Source organism: Salvelinus namaycush, chromosome 2, assembly GCF_016432855.1.
Source record: "Salvelinus namaycush isolate Seneca chromosome 2, SaNama_1.0, whole genome shotgun sequence".
Lineage (NCBI taxonomy): Eukaryota > Metazoa > Chordata > Actinopteri > Salmoniformes > Salmonidae > Salvelinus > Salvelinus namaycush.
Window position 1 is genome coordinate 80610267 of NC_052308.1, and position 25783 is coordinate 80636049.

Consider the following 25783-nt stretch of genomic DNA (forward strand, 5'->3'; position numbering starts at 1 on the left):
GTGGCTGAAACTGTCATTACTACAACCTAGTGAAAGTGGCTGAAACTGTCATTACTGCAACCTAGTGAAAGGGGCTGAAACTGTCATTACTACAACCTAGTGAAAGTAGCTGAAACTGTCATTACTACAACCTAGTGAAATGGACAAACTGTCATTACTACAACCTAGTGAAGTGGCTGGAACTGTCATTACTACAACCTAGTGAAAGGGGCTGAAACTGTCATTACTACATCCTAGTGAAAGTGGCTGAAACTGTCATTACTACAACCTAGTGAAGTGGCTGAAACTGTCATTACTACAACCTAGTGAAAGGGACAAACTGTCATTACTACAACCTAGTGAAGTGGCTGGAATTGTCATTACTACAACCTAGTGAAGTGGCTGAAACTGTCATTACTACAACCTAGTGAAAGTAGCTGAAACTGTCAGTACTACAAACTAGTGAAAGTGGCTGAAACTGTCATTACTACAACCTAGTGAAAGGGGCTGAAACTGTCATTACTACAACCTAGTGAAAGGGGCTGAAACTGTCATTACTACAACCTAGTGAAAGGGACAAACTGTCATTACTACAACCTAGTGAAAGGGACTGAAACTGTCATTACTACAACCTAGTGAAAGGGGATGAAACTGGCATTACTACAACCTAGTGAAAGGGACTGAAACTGTCATTACTACAACCTAGTGAAAGTGGCTGAAACTGTCATTACTACAACCTAGTGAAAGGGGCTGAAACTGTCATTACTACAACCTAGTGAAAGGGACAAACTGTCATTACTACAACCTAGTGAAAGGGACTGAAACTGTCATTACTACAACCTAGTGAAAGGGGCTGAAACTGTCATTACTACAACCTAGTGAAAGGGACAAACTGTCATTACTGCAACCTAGTGAAAGGGACTGAAACTGTCATTACTACAACCTAGTGAAAGTGGCTGAAACTGTCATTACTACAACCTAGTGAAAGGGACTGAAACTGTCATTACTACAACCTAGTGAAAGTAGCTGAAACTGTCATTACTACAACCTAGTGAAAGTAGCTGAAACTGTCATTACTACAACCTAGTGAAAGGGACAAACTGTCATTACTGCAACCTAGTGAAAGGGACTGAAACTGTCATTCCTACAACCTAGTGAAAGGGACTGAAACTGTCATTACTACAACCTAGTGAAAGGGGCTGAAACTGTCATTACTACAACCTAGTGAAAGTAGCTGAAACTGTCATTACTACAACCTAGTGAAAGGGGCTGAAACTGTCATTACTACAACCTAGAGAAAGGGGCTGAAACTGTCATTACTACAACCTAGTGAAAGTGGCTGAAACTGTCATTACTACAGTGTGGTTAAGGTTAGGGTTAGGGTTAGGCACAGTGTGGCTAAGGTTAGGGTTAGGCATTAGGTTTAGCAGTGTGGTTAAGGTTAGGGTTAGGCATTAGGTTTAGCGATGTGGTTAAGGTTAGGGTTAGGCACATTGTGGTTAAGGTTAGGGTTAGGCATTAGGTTTAGCGATGTGGTTAAGGTTAGGGTTAGGCACAGTGTGGTTAAGGTTAGGGTTAGGCACAGTGTGGTTAAGGTTAGGGTTAGGCACAGTGTGGTTAAAGTTAGGGTTAGGCACAGTGTGGTTAAGGTTAGGGTTAGGCACAGTGTGGTTAAGGTTAGGGTTAGGCACAGTGTGGTTAAAGTTAGGGTTAAAATCAGATTTGATGACTTTATGGCGGTGCCAGCTAGTGATCAGTCTGCAGAGCTGTCTCCAGGACAAGATGAATCAACAAAAATGATAACCTGCATCAGGAATTTCTATTGAAAAAGCAGTTATGGCCCTCATTATTTTAATTATCTTTGGTAAAACTGCAATAAACTTGTTGCTCGATAGATGGGTAGAAAACTGTTTACTTGTGTTTAGCATCCACTACACCTCTGCAGAGGACTGAAATTGTGCAGTAACATCACATACCCCTCAGTGTCTCCCGCTATCCAATAGTAGTCTCCCCAAAGTTCCCAGGCTCTGACCACCGTCACCACCAGTCCTCCCTGTGAGACCTTCCTGAGGCAGCAGTTTGAGTCCAGATTAGAGTAACGATCCCCACAGGACAGTTCCCCGGTGCTCTTCGGGAGGGCGTTCTCCTTCAGGTAATCCTGGACAGCCTCCTTTGTATTTTGAACAAAATGTTAACATATTAATATGGCTGCAATCCCGGTAACGGGATCGATATGACAAGAGCCAGTGAAAGTGCAGGGCGCCAAATTCAAACAACAGAAATCTCATAATTAAAATTCCTCAAACATACATGTGTCTTATACCATTTTAAAGGTAATCTTGTTGTTAGTCCCACCAAAGTGTCCGATTTCAAATAGGCTTTTCAGCGAAAGCACCACAAACGATTATGTTAGGTCACCTCCAAATCACAGACAAACACAGTCATTTTTCCAGCCAAAGATAGGAGTCACAAAAAGCACAAATAGAGATAAAATTAATCACTAACCTTTGATGATTTTCATCAGATGACACTGATAGGACTTCATGTTACACAATACATGTATGTTTTGTTTGATAAAGTTCATATTTATATCAAAAAATCTGAGTTTACATTGGCGTGTTACGTTCACTAGTTCCAAAAACATCCAGGGATTTTGCATAGCCGATTCAACAGAAATACTCATCATAAATGTAGATGATAATACAAGTTATACACATGGAATTATAGATATACCTCTCCTTAATGCAACCGCTGTGTCAGATTTGAAAAAAACTTTATGGAAAAAGCAAACCATGCAAAAATCTGAGACGGCGCTCAGAACAATAGTCAAATTAGCCGCCATGTTGGAGTCAACAGAACAGAAATTACATGATAAATATTCCCTTACCTTTGATGATCTTCATCAGAATGCACTCCCAGGAATCCCAGGTCCACAACAAATGCTTGATTTGTTCGATGATGTCCGTTATTTATGTCCAATTAGCTACTTTTGTTAGCGCGTTTGGTAAACAATTCCAAAGTCACGAAGCGCGTTCCCTAAAAGCTGACGAGATGTCCAAAAGTTCAGTAACAGTCAGTAGAAACATGTCAAACGATGTATTGAATCAATCTTTAGAATGTTGTTAACATAAATCTTGAATAACGTTCCAACCGGAGAATTACATTGACTTCAGATGAGTGATGGAACAGAGCTCGCTCTCATGTGAACGCGCATGGTCAAAGAATGGTCAGGTCATGGCAGACCAATTCCCCTCTCAATTCCCCTCTCATTCGGCAACCATTCACAGTAGAGGCATCAGACAAAGTTCTACAGACTGTTGGCATCTAGTGGAAGCCGTAGGAAGTGCAAACTTATTCATATCTCGCTGTGATTTTAATGGGATCTTGGTTGAAAATCGACCAACCTCAGAATTTTCACTTTCTGTTTGGATTTTTTCTCAGGTTTTTGCCTGCCGTATGAGTTCTTTTATACTCACAGACATAATTCAAACAGTTTTAGAAACTTCAGACTGTTTTCTATCCAATACTAATACTAATATGCATATAGGCCGTTTACTCTGGGCACCTCTGTGCACCTCTGTGCACCTTTCATCCAAGCTACTCAATACTGCCCCTGCAGCCACAAGAAGTTAAACAGGTCAACATTCACAAAGCCGCGGGGTCAGATGGATTACCAGGATGTGTACTCAAAGCATGCGCCGACCAACTGTCAAGTGTCTTCACTGACATTTTCAACTTCTCCCTGACCGAGTCTGTAAAACCTACATGTTTCTAACAGGCCACCATAGTCCCTGTAACCAAGAAAGCGAAGGTAACCTGCCTAAATGACTACAGACTGTAGCACTCACATCGTTAGCCATTAAGTGCTTTGAAAGGCTGGTCATGGCTCACATCAACACAATTATCCCAGAAACGGTAGACCCAATCCAATTCGCATACCGCCCCAACAGGTCCACAGATGACGCAATCTCAATCGCACTCCACACTGCCCTCTCCCAGTTGGACAAAAGGAACACCTATGTGAGAATGCTGTTCTTTGACCACAGCTCAGCCTTCAGCACCATAGTCCCCACAAAGCTCATCGCTAAGCTAGGGACCCTGGGATTAAACACCTCCCTCTGCAAATGGATCCTGGACTTCCAGGGCGCCCCCAGGTGGTAAGGGTAGGCAACAACACATCTGCCACGCTGATCCTCAACACTGGAGCCCCTCAGGGGTGCGTGCTTAGTCCACTCCTGTACTCCCTGTTCACCCACGACAGCAACACCATCATTAAGTTTGCTGACGACACAACAGTCACATGATCACCGACAAAGATTAGCCTATAGAGAGGAGGTCAGAGACCTGGCAGTGTGGTGCCAGGACAACAACTTCTCCCTCATTGTGAGCAACACAATGGATCTGATCGTGAACTAAAGGGAAAGGAGGCCCTCATGAGCATCGATAGGGCTGTAGTGGAGCATGTCGGGAGTTTCAAGTTCCTTGGTGTCCACTTCACCAACAAACTATCATGGTCCAAACACAACAAGACAGTCGGGAAGAGGGCACGACAACATCTTTTCCCCCTCAGGAGACTGAAAATATTTGGCATGGGTCCCAAGATCCTCAAGAAGTTATATAGCTGCAACATCGAGAGCATCCTGACCGGTTGACTCACCACCTCGTATGGCAACTGCTCGGCATTTGACCGTAAGGCGCTTCATAGGGTAGTTCGTACAGCCCAGTGCGTCACGGGGACAAGCTTCCTGCCATCCGGGACCTATATACTAGGCGGTGTCAGAGGAAGGCCCAAAAATGTTTCAAATACTACAGTCACCCAAGTCTAGGTCCAAAAGGCTCCTTAACATATTCTAGACCCAAGCCATAAGACTACTGAACAATTAATCAAATGGCCACCCGGACAATTTACATTTTCCACCCCCCTCTGTTTTTACACTGCTGCTACTCGCTGCTTATTATCAATGCATAGTCACTTTACCCCTACCTACAGTACAAGTACAAATTACCTCAACCAACCTGTAATCCCCGCACATTGACTCGGTACCGGTACCCCCTGTATATAGCCTCCTTATTGTTATGTCATTTTCTTGTGTTACTTTTTGATAGATTTTTTTTACTTTCATTTTTTTAGTAAATAACCTATAAATATAGTAAATATATATTTATTGAACTGCTTTGTTGGTTAAGGACTTGTAAGTAAGCATTTCACCTGTTCTATTCGGCACATGTGACAAATAAAATTTGATTTGAGTACCTAGTTATTTTCTCTTGTAGCTTTGGCAACTACAGTTGAAGTCGGAAGTTTACATACACTTAGGTTGGAGTCATTAAAACTCGTTTTTCAACCACTCCCAAATTTCTTGTTAACAAACTATAGTTTTGGCAAGTCGGTTAGGATATCTACTTTGTGCATGACACAAGTCATTTTTCCAACAATTGTTTACAAACAGATTATTTCACTTACAATTTACTGTATCACAATTCCAGTGGGTCAGAAGTTTACATACACTAAGTTGACTGTGCCTATAAACAGCTTGTAAAATTCCAGAAAATTATGTCATGGCTTTAGAAGCTTCTGGTAGGCTAATTGACATAATTTGAGTCAATGCGGACACCCTCCCCAGGAGTGATGCAAACCTAGCCCTGAGCATGCCTCCCTCCGAGTCAGGGCTAAGGGTGGGGAGGGGGTATCCCAGGAGGTCTAACCCGGGGGGGGTAATAGAGGGGAGGTACGTGATGCGACGTTGGCTCCCTCTGCTGGGAGTACACAAGCTGGGCACCCCTACACGGATATCAGAGGTAATTAGGGGAAAGTGCCAACCAGCCGTGGAGGCCACATAAAAGGAGCACTGTGGCACACCGCGAGAGAGAACCGGGAGAGACCGACACAGAGCCGAAGCTGTGGCACACCGCGAGAGAGAACCGGGACAGACCGACACAGAGCCGAAGCTGTGGCACACCGCGAGAGAGAACCGGGAGAGACCGACACAGAGCCGAAGCTGTGGCACACCGCGAGAGAGAACCGGGAGAGACCGACACAGAGCCGAAGCTGTGGCACACCGCGAGAGAGAACCGGGACAGACCGACACAGAGCCGAAGCTGTGGCACACCGCGAGAGAGAACCGGGACAGACCGACACAGAGCCGAAGCTGTGGCACACCGCAAGAGAGAACCGGGAGAGACCGACACAGAGCCGAAGCTGTGGCACACCGCGAGAGAGAACCGGGACAGACCGACACAGAGCCGAAGCTGTGGCACACCGCAAGAGAGAACCGGGACAGACCGACACAGAGCCGAAGCTGTGGCACACCGCAAGAGAGAACCGGGAGAGACCGACACAGAGCCGAAGCTGAGAAGAAGGACCGAGCCAAACCTACGTGATTTTCTTTGTTATGTTTATTTGATGGCCTAGTAAAGTTGTGTTTGTGGACTAAAACCTCCCTGTCTCTGCGTTAATCTCTGCACCCTCAACCCAACACCCTGCGGTTTACCACACAGCCTATAGGGAGGAGGTCAGTGACCTGGCATTGTTGTACCAGGACAACAACCTCTCAAGGTCAGCAAGACAAACGTGCTGGTATCAAGTCAATGTGCGGGGGAACAGGTTGTCAAGGTACTTTGTTCATGTAGGTATGGGTAAAGTGACTGTGCATAGATAATAGACAGCAGGTAGCAGCAGTGTAAAAATAAATGGAGGTGGGAGGTCAATATAAATAGTCCATGGGGAGGTCAATGTAAATAGTCAATGGGGGGGTCAATGTAAATAGTCCATGGGGGGGGGTCAATGTAACTAGTCCATGGGGGGGTCAATGGGGGGGGCCAATGTAACTAGTCCATGGGGGGGGTCAATGGGGGAGGTCAATATAAATAGTCCATGGGGGGGGTCAATGTAACTAGTCCATGGGGGGGCCAATGTAAATAGTCCATGGGGGGGGGTCAATGTAACTAGTCCATGGGGGGGGTCAATGGGGGGGGACAATGTAACTAGTCCATGGGGGGGGCAATGGGGGAGGTCAATATAAATAGTCCATGGGGGGGTCAATGTAAATAGTCCATGGGGGGGGTCAATGTAACTAGTCCATGGGGGGGTCAATGTAACTAGTCCATGGGGTGGGTCAATGGGGGGGGCCAATGTAACTAGTCCATGGGGGGAGTCCATGTAAATAGTCCATGGGGGGGTCAATGTAAATAGTCCATGGGGGGGTCAATGTAAATAGTCCATGGGGGGGGGTCAATGTAACTAGTCCATGGGGGGGTCAATGGGGGGGGCCAATGTAACTAGTCCATGGGGGGGGTCAATGGGGGAGGTCAATATAAATAGTCCATGGGGGGGGTCAATGTAACTAGTCCATGGGGGGGTCAATGGGGGGGCCAATGTAAATAGTCCATGGGGGGGGGTCAATGTAACTAGTCCATGGGGGGGGTCAATGGGGGGGGGCAATGTAACTAGTCCATGGGGGGGGTCAATGGGGGAGGTCAATATAAATAGTCCATGGGGGGGTCAATGTAAATAGTCCATGGGGGGGGTCAATGTAACTAGTCCATGGGGGGGGTCAATGTAACTAGTCCATGGGGTGGGTCAATGGGGGGGGCCAATGTAACTAGTCCATGGGGGGAGTCCATGGGGGGGTCAATGTAACTAGTCCATGGGGGGGGTCAATGTAACTAGTCCATGGGGGGGGGGGTCAATGTAAATAGTCCATGGGGGGGGTCAATGTAACTAGTCCATGGGGGGGGTCAATGGGGGAGGTCAATATAAATAGTCCATGGGGGGGTCAATGTAAATAGTCCATGGGGGGGGTCAATGTAACTAGTCCATGGGGGGGGTCAATGGGGGGGGCCAATGTAACTAGTCCATGGGGGGGGTCAATGGGGGGGGGTCAATGTAAATAGTCCATGGGGGGGTCAATGTAAATAGTCCATGGGGGGGGTCAATGTAAATAGTCCATGGGGGGTGTCAATGTAAATAGTCCATGGGGGAGGTCAATGTAAATAGTCCATGGGGGGGGTCAATGTAAATAGTCCATGGGGGGGTCAATGTAAATAGGCCATGGGGAGGTCAATGTAAATAGTCCATGGGGGGGGTCAATGTAAATAGGCCATGGGGGGGGGTCAATGGAGGGGGGGTCAATGTAACTAGTCCATGGGGGGGTCCATGGGGGGGTCAATGTAAATAGTCCATGGGGGGGTTAATGTAAATAGTCCATGGGGAGGTCAATGTAAATAGTCTATGGGGGGGTCAATGTAAATAGTCCATGGGGGGGGTCAATGGAGGGGGGGTCAAATTTAACTAGTCCATGGGGGGGTCCATGGGGGGGTCAATGTAAATAGTCCATGGGGGGGTTAATGTAAATAGTCCATGGGGAGGTCAATGTAAATAGTCCATGGGGGGGTCAATGTAAATAGTCCATGGGGGGGGTCAATGTAAATAGTCCATGGGGGGGGGGGTCCATGGGGGGGTCAATGTAAATAGGCCATGGGGGGGGGTCAATGTAAATAGTCCATGGGGGGGGTCAATGTAAATAGTCCATGGGGGGGTCAATGTAAATAGTCCATGGGGGGGTCAATGTAAATTGTCCATGGGGGGGTCAATGTAAATAGTCCATGGGGGGGTCAATGTAAATAGTCCATGGGGGTCAATGTAAATAGTCCATGGGGGGGTCAATGTAAATAGTCCATGGGGGTCAATGTAAATAGTCCATGGGGGGGATCAATGTAACTAGTCCATGGGGGGGGGTCAATGGGGGGGGGCCAATGTAACTAGTCCATGGGGGGGGTCCATGGGGGGGGTCAATGTAACTAGTCCATGGGGGGAGTCCATGGGGGGGGTCAATGTAACTAGTCCATGGGGGGGTCAATGTAACTAGTCCATGGGGGGGGGTCAATGTAACTAGTCCATGGGGGGGTCCATGGGGGGGGTCAATGTAACTAGTCCATGGGGGGGGTCAATGTAACTAGTCCATGGGGGGGGTCCATGGGGGGGTCCATGGGGGGGGTCAATGTAAATAGTCCATGGGGGGGGTCCATGGGGGGGTCAATGTAAATAGTCCATGGGGGGGGTCCATGGGGGGGGTCAATGTAAATAGTCCATGGGGGGGGGGTCCATGGGGGGGGGTCAATGTAAATAGTCCATGGGGGGGGTCCATGGGGGGGGTCAATGTTACTAGTCCATGGGGGGGATCCATGGGGGGGATCAATGTAAATATTCCATGGGGGGGGTCAATGGGGGGGGGCCAATGTAACTAGTCCATGGGGGGGTCCATGGGGGGGGTCAATGTAACTAGTCCATGGGGGGGTCAATGTAAATAGTCCATGGGGGGCCAATGTAACTAGTCCATGGGGGGGGGGTCAATGGGGGGGGCCAATGTAACTAGTCCATGGGGGGGTCAATGGGGGGGTCAATGTAAATAGTCCATGAAGGGGGTCAATGTAAATAATCCATGGGGGTGTCAATGTAAATAGTCCATGGGGGGGTCAATGTAAATAGTCCATGGGGAGGTCAATGTAAATAGTCCATGGGGGGGTCAATGTAAATTGTCCATGGGGGGGTCAATGTAAATTGTCCATGGGGGGTCAATGTAAATAGGCCATTTGATTAATTAACACATTTACATACGCTGTGTTATTATCTGTTGTCAAGCCTGTTGCCTAGTTACCCTTACCTATATGTACATATCTACTTCAATTACCTCATTCCCCTGCACATTGACTCTGTACTGGCACCCTCTGTATATAGCCATGTTATCGTTACTCATTGTGTATTTATGCCTCAACTCCGAGGGGGTCCCAGGGGGCCCTGTTACAGGTATCACTTGAACACACATAAGACATGACAAGATGTGTAGAATGGAAGGAAATCTGCTTTAAACCTGCAAAATGTTCTCTCCTCCAACAACAGGGATGTGAGCAGTTTGGGGTTGCATGGCTGGGGGTTTGTTACTACACCGAAAAATGACAATATCAAGCCAGACCTTTGCCACTTTGAAAAATGTGTGTGTCCGGACCTTATTATTTCACCCACCTGGTGTCCCAGGTCTAAATCAGTCCCTGATTAGAGGGCAAGAATGTAAAAAAGCTGTGGAACTGGCTTCAAGGTCCAGTAATGAATTTGAGGGAAATATATCAACAACCAAAGGTTACCTTCACTCCCTGCTGGACAGCCGTGTTGGGTATGAGCAGGTGCAGAGGCGTTAGAGAATAGTAGATGACGTCCGGGATGTTCTTCAAGGTTCTCATCCAACTACGGAACACCACTGAGTCGTTACGGTTGAGTGACAGCTCCCCCGGCCAACCAGAGCCTCCCACCACCTTAGTGTGGTGGCTGAGAAAGCTAGAGCTGTAGGAGGTCTTCGAGTCATGGTTGTCCAGAACTTTGGAGCACCTTTCGTCGCTAGAGGAAACTGACATCCCAACGTTTACCTGGAAGCCCCTTGACAAGCAGGATTCCACCTGAGAAGAGGGGAGAGGAGGAGAGGGGGAGGAGGAGAGGGGAGAGTATAAGAGGGGGAGGAGTAGAGGGGAGAGGAGAAGAGGGGGAGTAGAAGAGGGGGAGGAGTAGAGGGGAGAGGAGGAGAGGGGGAGGAGTAGAGGGGGAGGAGTAGAGGGGAGAGGAGGAGAGGGGGAGGAGGAGAGGAGGAGAGAGGGAGGAGAAGGTTGAGAGGAGAGGAACGGAGGGGATAGGTGGTATACAGAGCCATATATTCAGAGAGTTGTCTTTAAGCTTTCTTCCATAAAAGACTGTGATGCATTTGCTACGTGGGCAATATTAATCAATGGAATTTTCTGAATGTAACGTCTAGAAATTGTTGTGCTGTAGGTTATTGCTCTAATCTAGTACACCTGATTCTAATAATTAGCTGGTTGATGAGCTGAATCAGGTAAGTTTAAACTGGGGACAGAGTGAAAACCTACAGCGGGATAGTTCTCCATGAATAGGGTTGGAGATCCCTGGTCTAGATAGATGTAAACCTACAGCGGGATAGTTCTCCAGGAATAGGGTTGGAGAACCCTGGACTAGATAGATGTAAACCTACAGGAGGGTAGTTCTCCAGGAATAGGTTTGGAGAGCCCTGGTCTAGATAGATGTAAACCTACAGGAGGGTAGCTCTCCAGGAACGGGGTTGGAGAGCCCTGTACAGGAGGGTAGCTCTCCAGGAACAGTGTTCAAGAGCCCTGCTCTAACATTATATGGCTCTGGTTCTATGTAATGATTACAGATTGCTGTTTGAATTCCTGTAATTTCCTTTAATGTAAAATGGCCTCTATTACAGCAGGCATTGAGACTAAGTCAGTCACCTGGTTTGTAGAGAGGCCACTATGTGAGGCCTGACAGGTGTGTATTGCTGTGGTCATCGTCAGCCGGCCTCCCAGGTCAACTTGGCGGATGTAGTGAGTCCCATAGGTGTCTATGAGCCGGCGGTACTGGGCCTTAGAAGTCTTAGAGTATGAGTCCAGACGATCAATGTCCTTACGGAACTCATCACTGAGAGTTGGAGTGTTTGGAGTGCGATAACTGGAACACAGGAATTAGCATATCAGATGTGAATTAAAATACGACACAGAGACGACCTTGATCTACAATTGGTTGACCCTTTCTCAGCCTATAGCATACAGAAGCAATGGTCCTTTCAAAATTTTGGTGGGTGTTGCGGTAACGGCAGGTCACATACAAAAAACACACTACGGCTTGAATGTGTTATAAATCAGAACTCAAAAGATCAGATTCCATGTGTTAATTTGTTTAGCTGTTTACACATTGGGGAAAAGATCAGATATGTATCAGATGTGCCAAAACATCAGAACTGGGTTGACTGTGTGAACAAAGCCTTTATGAAATGAAAACGCTCACCTGGGAAAATCCCCAAGTTTTGAACGTGGAATTTTATTTCATGAACATTTTACATGAACAATGATTTAAATGTGACAACAGCTAGTGAACAGGTAAACCATTTTGTATAACTTGTTGTTTATTGGTGTCATAAAGGTGTGTACAATATATTAATCCTAAAAGCACCAGGTAGTTGTCAAAATAAAGGAAACACTAACATAAGGTGTCTTGATAGGGCATTGGGCCACCACGACCTATTGACCTCTACAGCACCAACATAAGGTGTCTTGATAGGGCATTGGGCCACCACGACCTATTGACCTATTGACCTCTACAGCACCAACATAAGGTGTCTTGATAGGGCATTGGGCCACCACGACCTATTGACCTCTACAGCACCAACATAAGGTGTCTTGATAGGGCATTGGGCCACCACGACCTATTGACCTCTACAGCACCAACATAAGGTGTCTTGATAGGGCATTGGGCCACCACGACCTATTGACCCCATGACCTATTGTTGGCTTGATCACCAACAACGACGAGACAGCCTGCAGGGAGAAGGTGAGGGCACTCGGGAGTGTGGTGTCAGGAAAACAACAAAACAAAGGAGATGATCATAGACTTCAGGAAACAGCAGAGGGAGCACCCCCCTATCCACATCGAAGGGACAGCAGTGGAGAAGGTGGAAAGTTTTAAGTTCCTGGGTGTACACATCACGGACAAACTGAAATAGTCCACCCACACAGACAGCGTGGTGAAGAAGGCACAACAGCGCCTCTTCAACCTCAGGAGGCTGAAGAAATTTGGCTTGTCACACAAAGCCCTGACAAACTTTTACAGATGTACAATTGAGAGCATCCTGTCGGGCTGTATCACCGCCTTGTACGGCAACTGCACCGCCCTAAACCGCTCTCCAGAGGGTAGTGTGGTCTGCACAATGCATCACCAGGGGCAAACTACCTGCCCTCCATGACACCTACAGCACCCGACTTCACAGGAAGGTCAAAAAGATCATCAAGGATAACAACCACCCGAGCCACTGCCTGTTCACCCCGCTATCATCCAGAAGGCGAGGTCAGTACAGGTGCATCAAAGCAGGGACCGAGAGACTGAAAAACAGCTTCTATCTCAAGGCCATCAGACTGCTAAACAGCCATCACTAACTCAGAGAGGCTGCAGCCTACATTGAGACCCAATTACTGGCCACTTTAATAAATGGATCACTAGTCACTTTAAACAATGCCACTTTAATTAAATAATGCCATTTTAATAAAGATTACATATCTTACATTACTCATATCACATGTATATACTGTACTTTATACCATCTACTGCACCTTGCCTAAGCCGCTCGGCCATCGCTCATCCATATACTTATATGTACAGTTTAAGTCGGAAGTTTACATACACTTAGGTTGGAGTCATTAAAACTTGTTTTTCAACCACTCCACACATTTCTTGTAAACAAACTACAGTTTTGGCAGGTCAGTTAGGACATCTACCTTGTGCATGACACAAGTAATTTTTCAAACAATTGTTTACAGACAGATTATTTCACGTATCATTCACTGTATCACAATTCCAGTGGGTCTGAAGTTTACATACACTAAGTTGACTGTGCCTTTAAACAGCTTGGAAAATTCCAGAAAATTATGTCATGGCTTTAGAAGCTTCTGATAGGCTAATTGACATCATTTGAGTCAATTGGAGGTGTGCCTGTGGATGTATTTCATGGCCTACCTTCAAACTCAGTGCCTCTTTGCTTGACATCATGGGAAAATCTAAATAAATCAGCCAAGACCTCAGAAGAAAAATTGCAGACCTCCACAGTCTGGTTCATCCTTGGGAGCAATTTCCAAACACCTAAAGGTACCACGTTCATCTGTACAAACAATAGTACGCAAGTATAAACACCATGGGACCACGCAGCCATCATACCGCTCAGGAAGGAGATGCGTTCTGTCTCCTAGAGATGAACAAACTTTGGTGCGAAAAGTGCAAATCAATCCCAGAACAACAGCAAAGGACCTTGTGAAGATGCTGGAGGTACAAAAGTATCTATATCCACAGTAAAACGAGTTCTATATCGACATAACCTGTTATGCCGCTCAGCAACGAAGAAGCCACTGCTCCAAAACCGCCATAAAAAAGCCAGACTACGGTTTTCAACTGCACATGGGGACAAAGATCATACTTTTTGGAGAAATGTCCTCTTGTCTGATGAAACAAAAATAGAACTGTCTAGCCATAATGAACATCGTTATGTTTCGATGAAAAAGGGGGAACACCATCCCAACCGAAGAACACCATCCCAGTCGTGAAGCACGGGGATGGCAGGATCATGTTGTGGGGGTGCTTTGCTGCAGGAGGTACTGGTGCACTTCACTAAATAGATTGCATCATGAGGGAGGAAAATTATGTCGATATATTGAAGCAACATCTCAAGACATCAGTCAGGAAGTTAAAGCTTGGTCGCAAATGGGTCTTACAAATGGGCAATGACCCCAAGCATACTTCCAAAGTTGTTGCAAAATGGCTTAAGGACAACAAAGTCAAGGTATTGGAGTGGCCATCACAAAGCTCTGACCTCATTCCTATGGAAATTTTGTGGGCAGATCTAAAAAAGTGTGTGCGAACAAGGAGGCCTACAAACCTCACTCAGTTACACCAGCTCTGTCAGGAGGAATGGGCCAAAATTCACCCAACACCCAATGGGCCAAAATTCACCCAAAATTGTGGGAAGGCCACCCGAAACGTTTGACCCAAGATAAACAATTTAAAGGCAATGCTATCAAATACTAATTGAGTGTATGTAAACTTCTGACCCACTGGGAATGTGATGAAATAAATAAAAGCTGAAATATATAATTCTCTCTACTATTATTCTGACATTTCACATTGTTAAAATAAAGTGGTGAGCCTAACTGACCTAAGACAGGGAATTTTTACTGGGATTAAAAGTCAGGAATTGTGAAAAACTGAGTTTAAATGTATTTGGCTAAGGTGTAAGTAAACTTCCGACTTCAACTGTACATATTCTCATTCACCCCTTTAGTTTGTGTGTATTAGGTTGTTGTTGGGAATTGTTGGACTTCTTGTTATAAATTACTGCACTATTGTAACTAGAAGCACAAGCATTTCGCTTCACTCGCATTAACATCTGCTAACCATGTGTATGTGACCAATACATTTTGATTTGATTTGATTTTACTTGGTATAGAAACATTAACTGTAATCTAATTATGTATTTAAATATTTGCTATTTTTTTGTTATTGTTACTGCCGGGCCTCCAGGGGCCAAATCTGGGGGGGCCCCGTAACTGTATCTTTTCAGAGGTCATACATATCTACCACTGTGCCAAATCTGGTGCTTTTATCACAAACCTTGAGTTTTTATACTGTTGAGACCACATTCTTAGCTAAGCCACGCACCACTAGTAGACAAAAGAGAGATTATTTTTAATAATATAAACACAGAAATCATCATAAATTAAATCATCATAAATGTCGGTAACAAGTTGCTTGACAAAATTTAGAAAGAATTAAAATATATATTTTTTTGTCTAGTTAGCATTTTGTTCCAGGGATGTCCCCTAAGACGTTTTTAGGACGTTCTTGCGATGCAGTTATATTTCCCTCTGGAGGCTGTCTAGTTCCCATTTCTTTTCCAGGCAAGCAAGGATGTTTTTTGGGGGGATGTTCTCAGAACGCTTTGTCATTGTCCCCTAGAGGTTTTGTCTAGTTCCCGGTTTGTTCCAGGGTTGTCCCCGAGGACGTTTTGAGGACGTTCTTGGGCGTTGTTGCATGGTCCCCTGGAGGTTTTTGTCTATAGCTCAAATGTTGTCATTTTGACATTTTGCATCCCCATGTTGTAAAAAATGTTTCATATGAGATCATGTTTTCACATGTTGCTTTAAAATGTTGTCACATGTTATCACACAAGATCACCTGGGAAAGCATTGTTTTTTATCTGTAAGGGAAGCGCTATAAAAGTGGAACAAATCATCATTAATGTTATTATTACCTGTAGTGACGGCAGCGGAGATTCTGTGAGAAGAAAGAGTGGCGGTCCTCTTTGGTCTTGGTTGTGGCAAAGATGGCTACATCAGACTGGGACCCTCCCATCTCTATGCTAGCGCCCACATCCTTCTCCACACTCACACTCACCGGTCCCACAGGTACGCTTACAGACACCTTCGCCTCATTACTCAAACCCCCCTTCCATTTTGTAGAGATCTCGTTGGTAGTGGACTGTGCCAGGTTACTGGAGGAGAGAAGAGGAGAGGATAGGTGAGGAGAGGAGAGCGGAGGAGAGATGTTTACTGTCCAATTTCCATCAAGTAAACAGACAGAAACTATCCTACTCACCTGACAGAGGCATGAGAGTGGCTGGAGATATCCTCAGTACAGTGGCTGTAGGGCCTCCAGTCTACAACAGACAGGGGTATTTTCTGCAGCTTGTCCCCCTGTAGGGGGTTACTACACAGTGTACAGGTTTTATTGGGAGACAGGTAGGTCTTCAGGTCTATCAGGTAGGCCCCTTTACGTTTCAGGGTCACCACGTCAAACCCCTCCCCTGCCAGGTTGTGACCGGGGACGAAGGGGGCGGAGTCACACTGGGATTTCCTGGCAGTACGACAGGTGAGGACGGAGTCCAGTTGAGAAAGGAGAAGGAGGAGAGGAAGGGAGTAGATGGGAAGGGCTGGGAAGGTCATGACTGAACTAAAGGGAGGGAGGAGAGGGAGGAGAGAGAGAGAGAGAGAGAGAGAGAGAGAGAGAGAGAGAGAGAGAGAGAGAGAGAGAGAGAGAGAGAGAGAGAGAGAGAGAGAGAGAGAGAGAGAGAGAGAGAGAGAGAGAGAGAGAGAGAGAGAGAGAGAGAGAGAGAGAGAGAGAGAGAGAGAGAGAGAGAGAGAGAGAGAGAGAGAGAGAGAGAGAGAGAGAGAGAGAGAGAGAGAGAGAGAGAGAGAGAGAGAGAGAGAGAGAGAGAAATGGGAGGAGATTGACTATGAGAGGTGTGGGGAAGAAAGAGGCAGAGAAAGTGAGAGGTGTGGGGAGAGAGAAGGAGAGACAGACTGTTTAAACTCCATGATGTGAAACACTTTGTGACTTGAAATGAAACCACTATATACAGTGCATACGGAAAGTAATCAGACCCCTTGACTTTTTCCACATTTTGTTACGTTTACAGCCTCTTTCCTCTCTTTCACATTTGTGGCCTGCTGGAGGTCATTTTGCAGGGCTCTGGTAGTGCTCCTCCTGCTCAAAGGCGGAGGTAGCGGTCCTGCTGCTGGGTTGTTGCCCTCCTACGGCCTCCTCCACGTCTCCTGATGTACTGGCCTCTCTCCTGGTAGCGCCTCCATGCTCTGGACATTACGCTGACAGACACAGCAAACCTTCTTGCCACAGCTCGCATTGATGTGCCATCCTGGATGAGCTGCACTACCTGAGCCACTTGTGTGGGTTGTAGACTCTGTCTCATGCTACCACTAGAGTGAAAGCACCGCCAGCATTCAAAAGTGACCAAAACATCAGCCAGGAAGCATAGGAACTGAGAAGTGGTCTGTGGTCACCACCTGCAGAATCACTCCTTTATTGGGGGTGTCTGGCTAATTGCCTATAATTTCCACCTTTTGTCTATTCCATTTGCACAACAGCATGTGAAATTTATGGTCAATCAGTGTTGTTTCCTAAGTGGACAGTTTGATTTCACAGAAGTGTGATTGACTTGGAGTTACATTGTGCTGTTTAAGTGTTCCCTTTATTTTTTTGAGCAGTGTATAATACAAATCGAGGTGAGGGCGATGGAAATGCATTTGGCAGTGAATCTACTTCAATTGGGTAAATGGTACTGTGTGCTCTTTACAAAGGATGGATCCCAGTCGGTTCAGGGTTATGGGATGCAGGGGGTCGAGGGTGGTCTGCCGGGCATTGGGATGACAACCCAACTCGGGATGAGGAGGGCTTTTAGCGGGTGGAATAGTAGGGACCAATTGGAGGTTTACCTAGTAGAAATGCAAATATCATGGTACAGCTATATAGACACTCAATCATCATGTTACTTTTTAATGGTACGTTTACAAACATATATTTTGATAATTGAAAGTTGTGTCTCATTATGGTAAGTGGTGAAATAAGTATAGCCAGTTACAATTGTAATGGCCTAGCAGATAATAAGAAAAGACAATCAGTATTTACCTGGCTAAAAGAGAATAAATATAATATCTATTGTTTACAGGAAACCCATTCAAAAGTTTTAGATTAAGTTTTGTGGAAAAAGAACTGGGGGGGGGGCGAAATATACTTCTCCCATGGGCAAAGAAATTCAAAAGGGGTGATGGTTTTAATTAACAATAATTTTGATCCAAATGTGCAAATTGTCCAAACAGATCCTCAAGGTAGATGGATTATTTTAAATATGTTATTGGACAATAAACAGCTATGGCTTATTAACCTATACGGTCTGAATAATGATGATCCAAGCTATATATATCCAAAATATATATAAGAATTGATCAACTCTACAAGCAACACTAGACTCTATTATGGTGGGAGATTTTAATACGATCTTAAATACCTCTATGGACCGTAAAGGAAATCACATTACAAACTATCACCCTCAGGCACTTAAGGAAATCATGAATGTCATGGATATATTGGAATTAGTGGATATATGGAGACTTAAATACCTTGACCTAGTGAGATATACATGGCGGAGGCTTAATCAAGCTAGTCATCTTGATTACTTTCTTAGGTCATTCTCTCTGGCACCAAAAGTTTAAAAAGTGTTGATAGGCGACAGAATGCGGTCGGATCATCACATAATTGGCATAAATATTACTCTTACAGAATTTCCATGTGGGCGAGGATATAGGAAATGTAATCAAAGCCTACTGGATGATAACTTGTTTATAACTAGGACAGAAGAATTTATAACTGACTTTTTCAGACATAAGATAGGTACAGCAGATCCCCTTATTGTATGGGACACTTTTAAATGTGCCTTTAGAGGCCATGCAATTCAGTACTCATCTATAAAACAAAAGCAATTTAGATCAAAAGAGTCCATATTAACAAAGGAAATTGAAGGACTAACAATACAGTTAGATAGCAATAAAAACGGTACAATAGAGGCACAGAATAAGTTAGAGGAAAAACAAAAAGAAATGGAGGAAATGGAGGAACTTATTCAAGAAAGATCCAGTGTAATATATTATAAAAATAAAGCAAACTGGATGGAATATGGGGAAATATGCACCAAATTCTTTTTCAATCTTCAATATAGAAATGCTACCAAAAAAAATGTATTAAAACTTGTTACAAATGATGGAGTCACGCATGATTCACCAAATGATATTTTGAAAGAGGAAGTGAAGTACTTTAAGAATATGTTTTTGTTTCAGGCTCCTCCATCTCCACTAACTGAAACTAATTGTATGGATTTTTTTCCTAATAATAATGTAAAATTAACATCTGTACAGAAAGACTCATGTGAAGGCCAAATTACAGAGGAGGAACTGCTTGATGCAATTGGGGCCTTTAAGGATGGGAAAACTCCAGGGCTGGATGGCATACCAGTGGAAGTATACAACACTTGGTCAAAGGACCATTATTAGCTTGTTTTAACCACTCCTATATAAATGGTAGATTATCAGACACGCAACAAGAAGGTCTGATATCATTATTACTGAAACAGGACCCAAGTGGTACATATAAAGATCCAGTCCATTTAAAAAATTGGAGATCTCTTACACTTCAGTGTTGTGATGCAAAAATCCTAGCAAAATGCTTGGCGCATAGAATAAAAAAAGTTTTGTCAGATATTTTTCATCCTAATCAGACATGTTTTTTACATGGACGATACATTGGAGATAATATAAGACAAGTACTGGAAACAATAGAACACTATGAAATATAGGGGACACCAGGCCTGGTTTTCATAGCTGATTTTGAAAAGGCTTTTGATAAAGTACGACTGGAGTTTATATATAAATGCCTAGAATATTTCAGTTTTGGGGAATCTGTTATAAAATGGGTTAAAGTTATGCATAGTAACCCTAGGTGTAAAATAGTAAATAATGGCTACATCGCAGAAAGTTTTAAACTATCTAGAGGAGTAAAACAAGGTTGTCCAAAAAAAACTGTATTTATCAAAGAATGTTTATAAAAGGTATAATTTTTGTGAATGATATCATAAATAGGACTGGTGGAGTTATGTCACACATGCAGCTAACACAGACATATGGAAATGTCTGCTCTCCCCAAAATTACAACCAATTAATTGCAGCATTACCACAAAAATGGAAGAGGCAAGTAGAAGGGGAAAAAAGTGAGGAACTTGTATGTCGGCCCTGTATTAAAGAACATAAATGGTTAAAGAAAAGTGTGATAAATAAAAACATATACCAATTTCATTTAAGGACCAAAAAACTAACAGCTGTGCCATATAAATTGCAAAATAGTTGGGAAGAGATTTTCGATGTACCCATTCCATGGCACATGGTTTATGAATTGATACGCAAAACAACGCCGGATTCAAAACTTTGAATTTTTCTATTTAAATTACTATACAAAATTCTTGCAACTAATAGAATGTTATATATGTGGGGGATACAATCTTCCCAGCTCTGCAGATTCTGCTGTGAGGAGGCAGAGTCATTAGATCATTTATTTTGCTATTGTCCATATGTAGCTCGTTTTTGGTCACAGGTCCAGGAATGGCTGAAGAATTGCAACATTTGCCTAGAACTAACGCTACAGATAGCAATACTGGGTGATTTGAAAAACCATAGTCAATCAATCAATAATATAATAATTATTTTAGCAAAAATGTTTTTTTTAAATTTACAATCTGTAGAAGCTATGAGAATAGGAAGGTTCAATTCTTTTGTGAAGCATCACAGCACAGTTGAAAAATATATGGCAAATAGAAATCCGAAATGGATGATGTTGAGAGATAGATGGGAGGGGTTGAATGGAGCTGAAGGGTGGGACTAATAACAAGATAAACAATGTAAAACATACGCGATCTGTAAAATGTATATAGGTTCGGAACATTTGTGAAATAGCATAGTTACAAATAGAAATCAAACTGGATGGACAACAGAAATAGAGGAAGGACTAAGAACAAACAAGAGAGAACTATTGTTTACAGACTGTGTCTGTAAAATGTGTATAAGATGTATAAATTGAAGGTAAAAGCCGAAGTGTTTATTAGTTTACTCCAATTGGGGGATCGGTGGTAGGGTTTGCGGGGAATAATAATAAAGGTATATTCTTTAAAAAAGTATATGTCTATATAGGTATGTGTATGTATATTTGTGTATATGTATGTCTATATAGGTATGTGTATGTATATATGTGTACATGTATGTCTATGTAGGTATGTGTATGTATATTTGTGTATATCTATGCATGCGTGTATGGATATATATATATTTACCAAAATATGGGGGATTGGAAATGATGCAGACAATTACATTGGAAGCAACATTCTTTCCTCAATATTAAGCTGATCCACCCATTAAAAAAATAAAAAATAAAAAAAGATAATGATTAGGTGAAATATTTAGCATTTTACCATTATCCTGACAATTCCCACTGCCAAACCTTTGTTTGGTTAATAGGCTAGTGACAATTTAAAAGTTACAACATCCTGAAGATTTTGGATTGAATTGAAATACACAACTGTGATATGAAAAAACTGATTTTATATCTACGAAGTTGCAAATCTGACGAAGACTCTGAATATAAACATTGTCATAAAAGGTTTTCTGTTATTTTCAAGTTAAAAATCCACTCACCACTCAGCCACTCAAATCCACTGAATTGGTGTGAGGGGTTCTTCAGATGAGTTTCTCCTCAGATCTGGAGTCAGTGATGAAGTCTGTCTCTCCTTCCTCTCTGTCTTTCTGCTTCTCTCTACAAGGGATGGTCTTTTATACAGAACAGCTGAGTTTCTGGCTAAGACAATCTTTCCCAGAATACTTTCCTGAAGCTAGTCTTAACCCTTTACACTATTACAAATCACCCTATATTGATAGAGCAAAATTTTTTATGTTTCTTACAGAAAAATAATGAAAGTAAATGCATAACCATGGAATCAAAAGGGAACAGTTGGAGATTATGGGCAAACTATTAGACTAAAGGTGAGGAGAAAACATTTAAGACTGAATCCAAACATTACACTGTTGATTTTATGTGCATTTTACCTTTACATGTACTTTTCACCACAGTATTGATAACTAAATTTAAAAATACTCTGGATACATTCAGTAACATGACAAGAATATTAATGGAAAATGTCATCAATTATTTGAAAGTGTGTTCTAAGACAACATGGCTAAGTTACAAAATATGACCTTACAGTGTCTTTCACAAGGAAATTCAGAGAAGCTGATCGTGATTTCTGTGAACATAAACTCTTAGAATAAAAGGTGCTATCTAGAATCTAAAACGTACTTTGGCTGTCCCCATAGGAAAATCAAATCAAATGTTATTTGACTGTCCCCATAGGAAAATCAAATCAAATGTTATTTGTCACATGCGCCGAATACAACAAGTGTAGACCTTACATTGAAATGCTTACTTACAAGACCTTAACCAACATTGCAGTTTTTAGGAAAATACAACAACAAAAAGACATTAAAGTTACTAATAATTAAAGAGCAGCAGTAAAATTACAATAGCAAGGCTATATACAGGGGGTACCGGTACAGAATCAATGTGTGGGGGCACCGGTTTGTCGAGATAATTAAGGTAATATGTACATGTAGGTAGAGTTATTAAAGTGACTATGCATAGATAATAACAGAGAATAGCAGCAGCATAAGGGGGAGGGGGTAATACAAATAGTCTGGGTAGATATTTGACCGCCTGGTATAGAGGTCCTGGATGGCAGGAAGCTTGGCCCCAGTGATGTACTGAGCCGTACACACTACCCTCTGTAGTGCCTTGCGGTCAGAGACCGAGCAGTTGCCATACCAGGCAGTGATGCAACCAGTCTGGATGCCCTCGATGGTGCAGCTGTAGAACCTTTTGAAGATCTGAGGACCCATGGCAAATCTTTTCAGTCTTCTGAGGGCGAATAGGTTTTGCTGTGCCCTCTTCACGGCTGTTTTGGTGTGCTTGGGAACTGAAAATCAAGCTTGTGACTCTACAAACTTGTTGGATGCATTTGTGTTTGTTTTGGTTATGTTTCAGATTATTTTGTGCCCAATAGAAATGAATGGTATATAGTGTATTGTGTCATTTTGGAGTCACTTTTATTGTAAATAAGAATATAATATGTTTCTAAACACTTCTACATTCATGTGGATGTTACCATGGTTACGGATAATCCTGAATGAATTGTGAATAATGATGAGAGAGACATGCTAATCTCCCTTTTATTGGTAATGATTAATACCACTTACAATTACTGTACCAGTCAAAAGTTTGGCCACACCTACTCATTCAAGGGGTTTTATTTATTTTCTACACTATAGAATAAAAACTATTACATATAAAAACTATTACATATAAAAAAGAAATAAAGAAAAACCCTGGAATGAGTATTATAGGTGTGTCCAAACTTGGTAGCCTAGTGGTAAGAGCGTTGGACTAGTAACCAAAAGGTTGCAAGATCAAATCCCTGAGCTGACAAGGTAAAAATCTGTCGTTCTGCCCCTGAACAAGGCAGTTAACCCACTGTTCCTAGGCCGTCATTGAAAATAAGAACTGACCTGCCTAGTTAAATTAAGGTAAAAAATATATATAATGCCACTGGTATAAATAAAGGTAAAAAAAACGAAAACATTAATGTGTGAAGATACACATGCTAGAGAGGCTCAGATATTCCAGAGAAATGTTCTGTGATTGGCACAATGCCTTCTACAGGCCTCTGTTTGATGCTGAAAGTTATCATTTTCCATATTTTTATCCCCCCCATTATCCTGGAAGTGGTATTGGGTGATGGCTGAGGTGAGGTGAAGGGGCTGCCACTTCGTCACCCCACCGGTCGTCATCCCCTCCCTCCCTCCCTCCCTCCCTCCCTCCCTCCCTCCCTCCCTCCCTCCCTCCCTCCCTCCCAGAAGGGTCCACATGTGGAGGCGGGAGAAGGAGGTGACTGAAAGGGAGGCATTCCTTATGGCCATTTTACAGGCCATGATTAAGAATTAGTTTTATTTATTTTGTATGTATTTTATTTAGCTATTCATTTATACATTTTCTACTGTTTCTGGTGAAGTCCTTTTTTAAACTCAAAGTGGAGTTCTGTTTCTCTTTGAAAAGTTTTCTTGTTTGTAATAATCATAAACAAACTGTCACACTGGTATTTTCCAGCCCTAATGCCCAGTTCTCATTTAATGCTTGCTCTCCTATGTAGGAGGAAATATTTGAGGTTTGGCCTTGAAAACATGACCGAAAGGGCAGCGGAAACATATCCTCACAGGAGTGGTATGATTTTGAAATCCTGTCTCACACTACTCATATGAGCATTGAACAAGAGAAGTCTTGTTGTATCACATTCCAATGATACAACTGGGCAGAAATGCAATTTCAGAATGTGGGGGGGGACATGTCCCCAGTGAAAGTTGCGCAACCTGGCTTTTGGTGATATACTTCCTATGTAGAAACTCAAAAAACATATGTTTTTTCCCATTTAATTTTATTTGATTTAAAAACCAAGCATAGCCTCCCCTTCTCACAGTCATGGCTTTTTTTTTGTCTGCCCAATGCAATCGCGAAGTAGTCAAGACTGTCGATAAAGCGTTTGGCTCCTGAGACCACTTGGAAATAAATCCTAATCACCAAAGCTTTATTAAAATATCCAGTTTTAAAGGTGTAAAACAGACGTAACTGATGGTGTGTTCATGACAACAGGGAACTCTGACACAAAAAAACCTGCTCTGACTGGGAAAAATAGTTTGGAACGGTCATCCAACTCAGAATTACAATTCAGAAACTCGAGCATCATCCTGGAGCTCCGACTTGAAAATCACTGACAATTTTTTCCAATCTGACCTGGTTTTGATTCCGAATTCCTTGAACACACCAAAATAAGTACATTTCGGCCGTGGCATAGAGATGTAGAATCTTAATTTGATCACTCTTTTGTTGCTGAGAAAAGCAGGAAATGCAAACTTGCATTTGAGTTTTGAAAAAGCTTCTAAAGTTAGTAATTTCCACTTTGAAATTTCATACTTAATTTGCCCAATTGAAAAATGTATCAACACCTACAAAAATGTCCATGAATTATAATCCACATAATAATTCACATATCCTGTTGCTGCAGGATTATTTTCCTGCTTTAGAAAACTGCCACAAATTAAGATCCTACATCTGTACTGCATACATTTTACAAAACAACATGTGATTTTGACACATCAGTGTTTCACAATAACAAAGCCCCTCAATACAATTTAAATGACCCACAATATGATTAAAAAGAGTTGTTAAATCACAGATACAATATAAACTATGTTCTCAATTAATATCATGAATATTAAAAACCTGTGTTCATAGAAAAACCTACCGTAGGCTCAATGAATGAGTCAACTAGCCAAATGGCTGTTGAATATAGCATCGAAACAGATTCATAGCCAAAAACCTGCACACATATTTCATACTGAATCTCTATACCTGGATCACAGGGCTAAAGGAAATGGGACATCAGGATATGGATACGTCATACAGGATATGAATATGCTGTGCCTTCTCTGTCGGAAGATAAAAATGAAACTGAACCAACGGTAGCTAGCCACTAGCGAGGCACTAACGTTAGCCTGCTAGCTAGGTATGTTTGGTGCCCACCACAAGAAACCCCAAAAATTGTCACTCAAAACAGATGGGAAGCTAACAAAGAGTCGCTGATAACAACCAAAACTAAACAGGTGGGGTTCTAGGATGGGTTCTGAAAGACATTCATGGGGGTGTCCACTGGAAGTTGACAAGCAACAACAACTGGGACCTAAAAGACACCCACCATGAGTGCCACTA

At 43.0% G+C, this 25783-nt stretch overlaps 1 protein-coding gene across 1 annotated transcript in view; it reads right to left on the bottom strand.

Moving 5' to 3' along the window:
• LOC120023805 (perforin-1-like) overlaps positions 1-16524 on the bottom strand; it is a 37430-nt gene extending 20906 nt beyond the window's left edge. Inside the window, exons 1-5 of the mRNA XM_038967920.1 lie at positions 16178-16524; positions 15834-16073; positions 11275-11491; positions 10120-10428; positions 1956-2149 (exon numbers count right to left, since the gene is read on the bottom strand). Coding sequence (XP_038823848.1) covers positions 1956-2149; positions 10120-10428; positions 11275-11491; positions 15834-16073; positions 16178-16524 — 1307 coding nt within the window. The remainder of the gene's footprint in view (positions 1-1955; positions 2150-10119; positions 10429-11274; positions 11492-15833; positions 16074-16177) is intronic.
• Positions 16525-25783: the final 9259 nt, after the last annotated feature.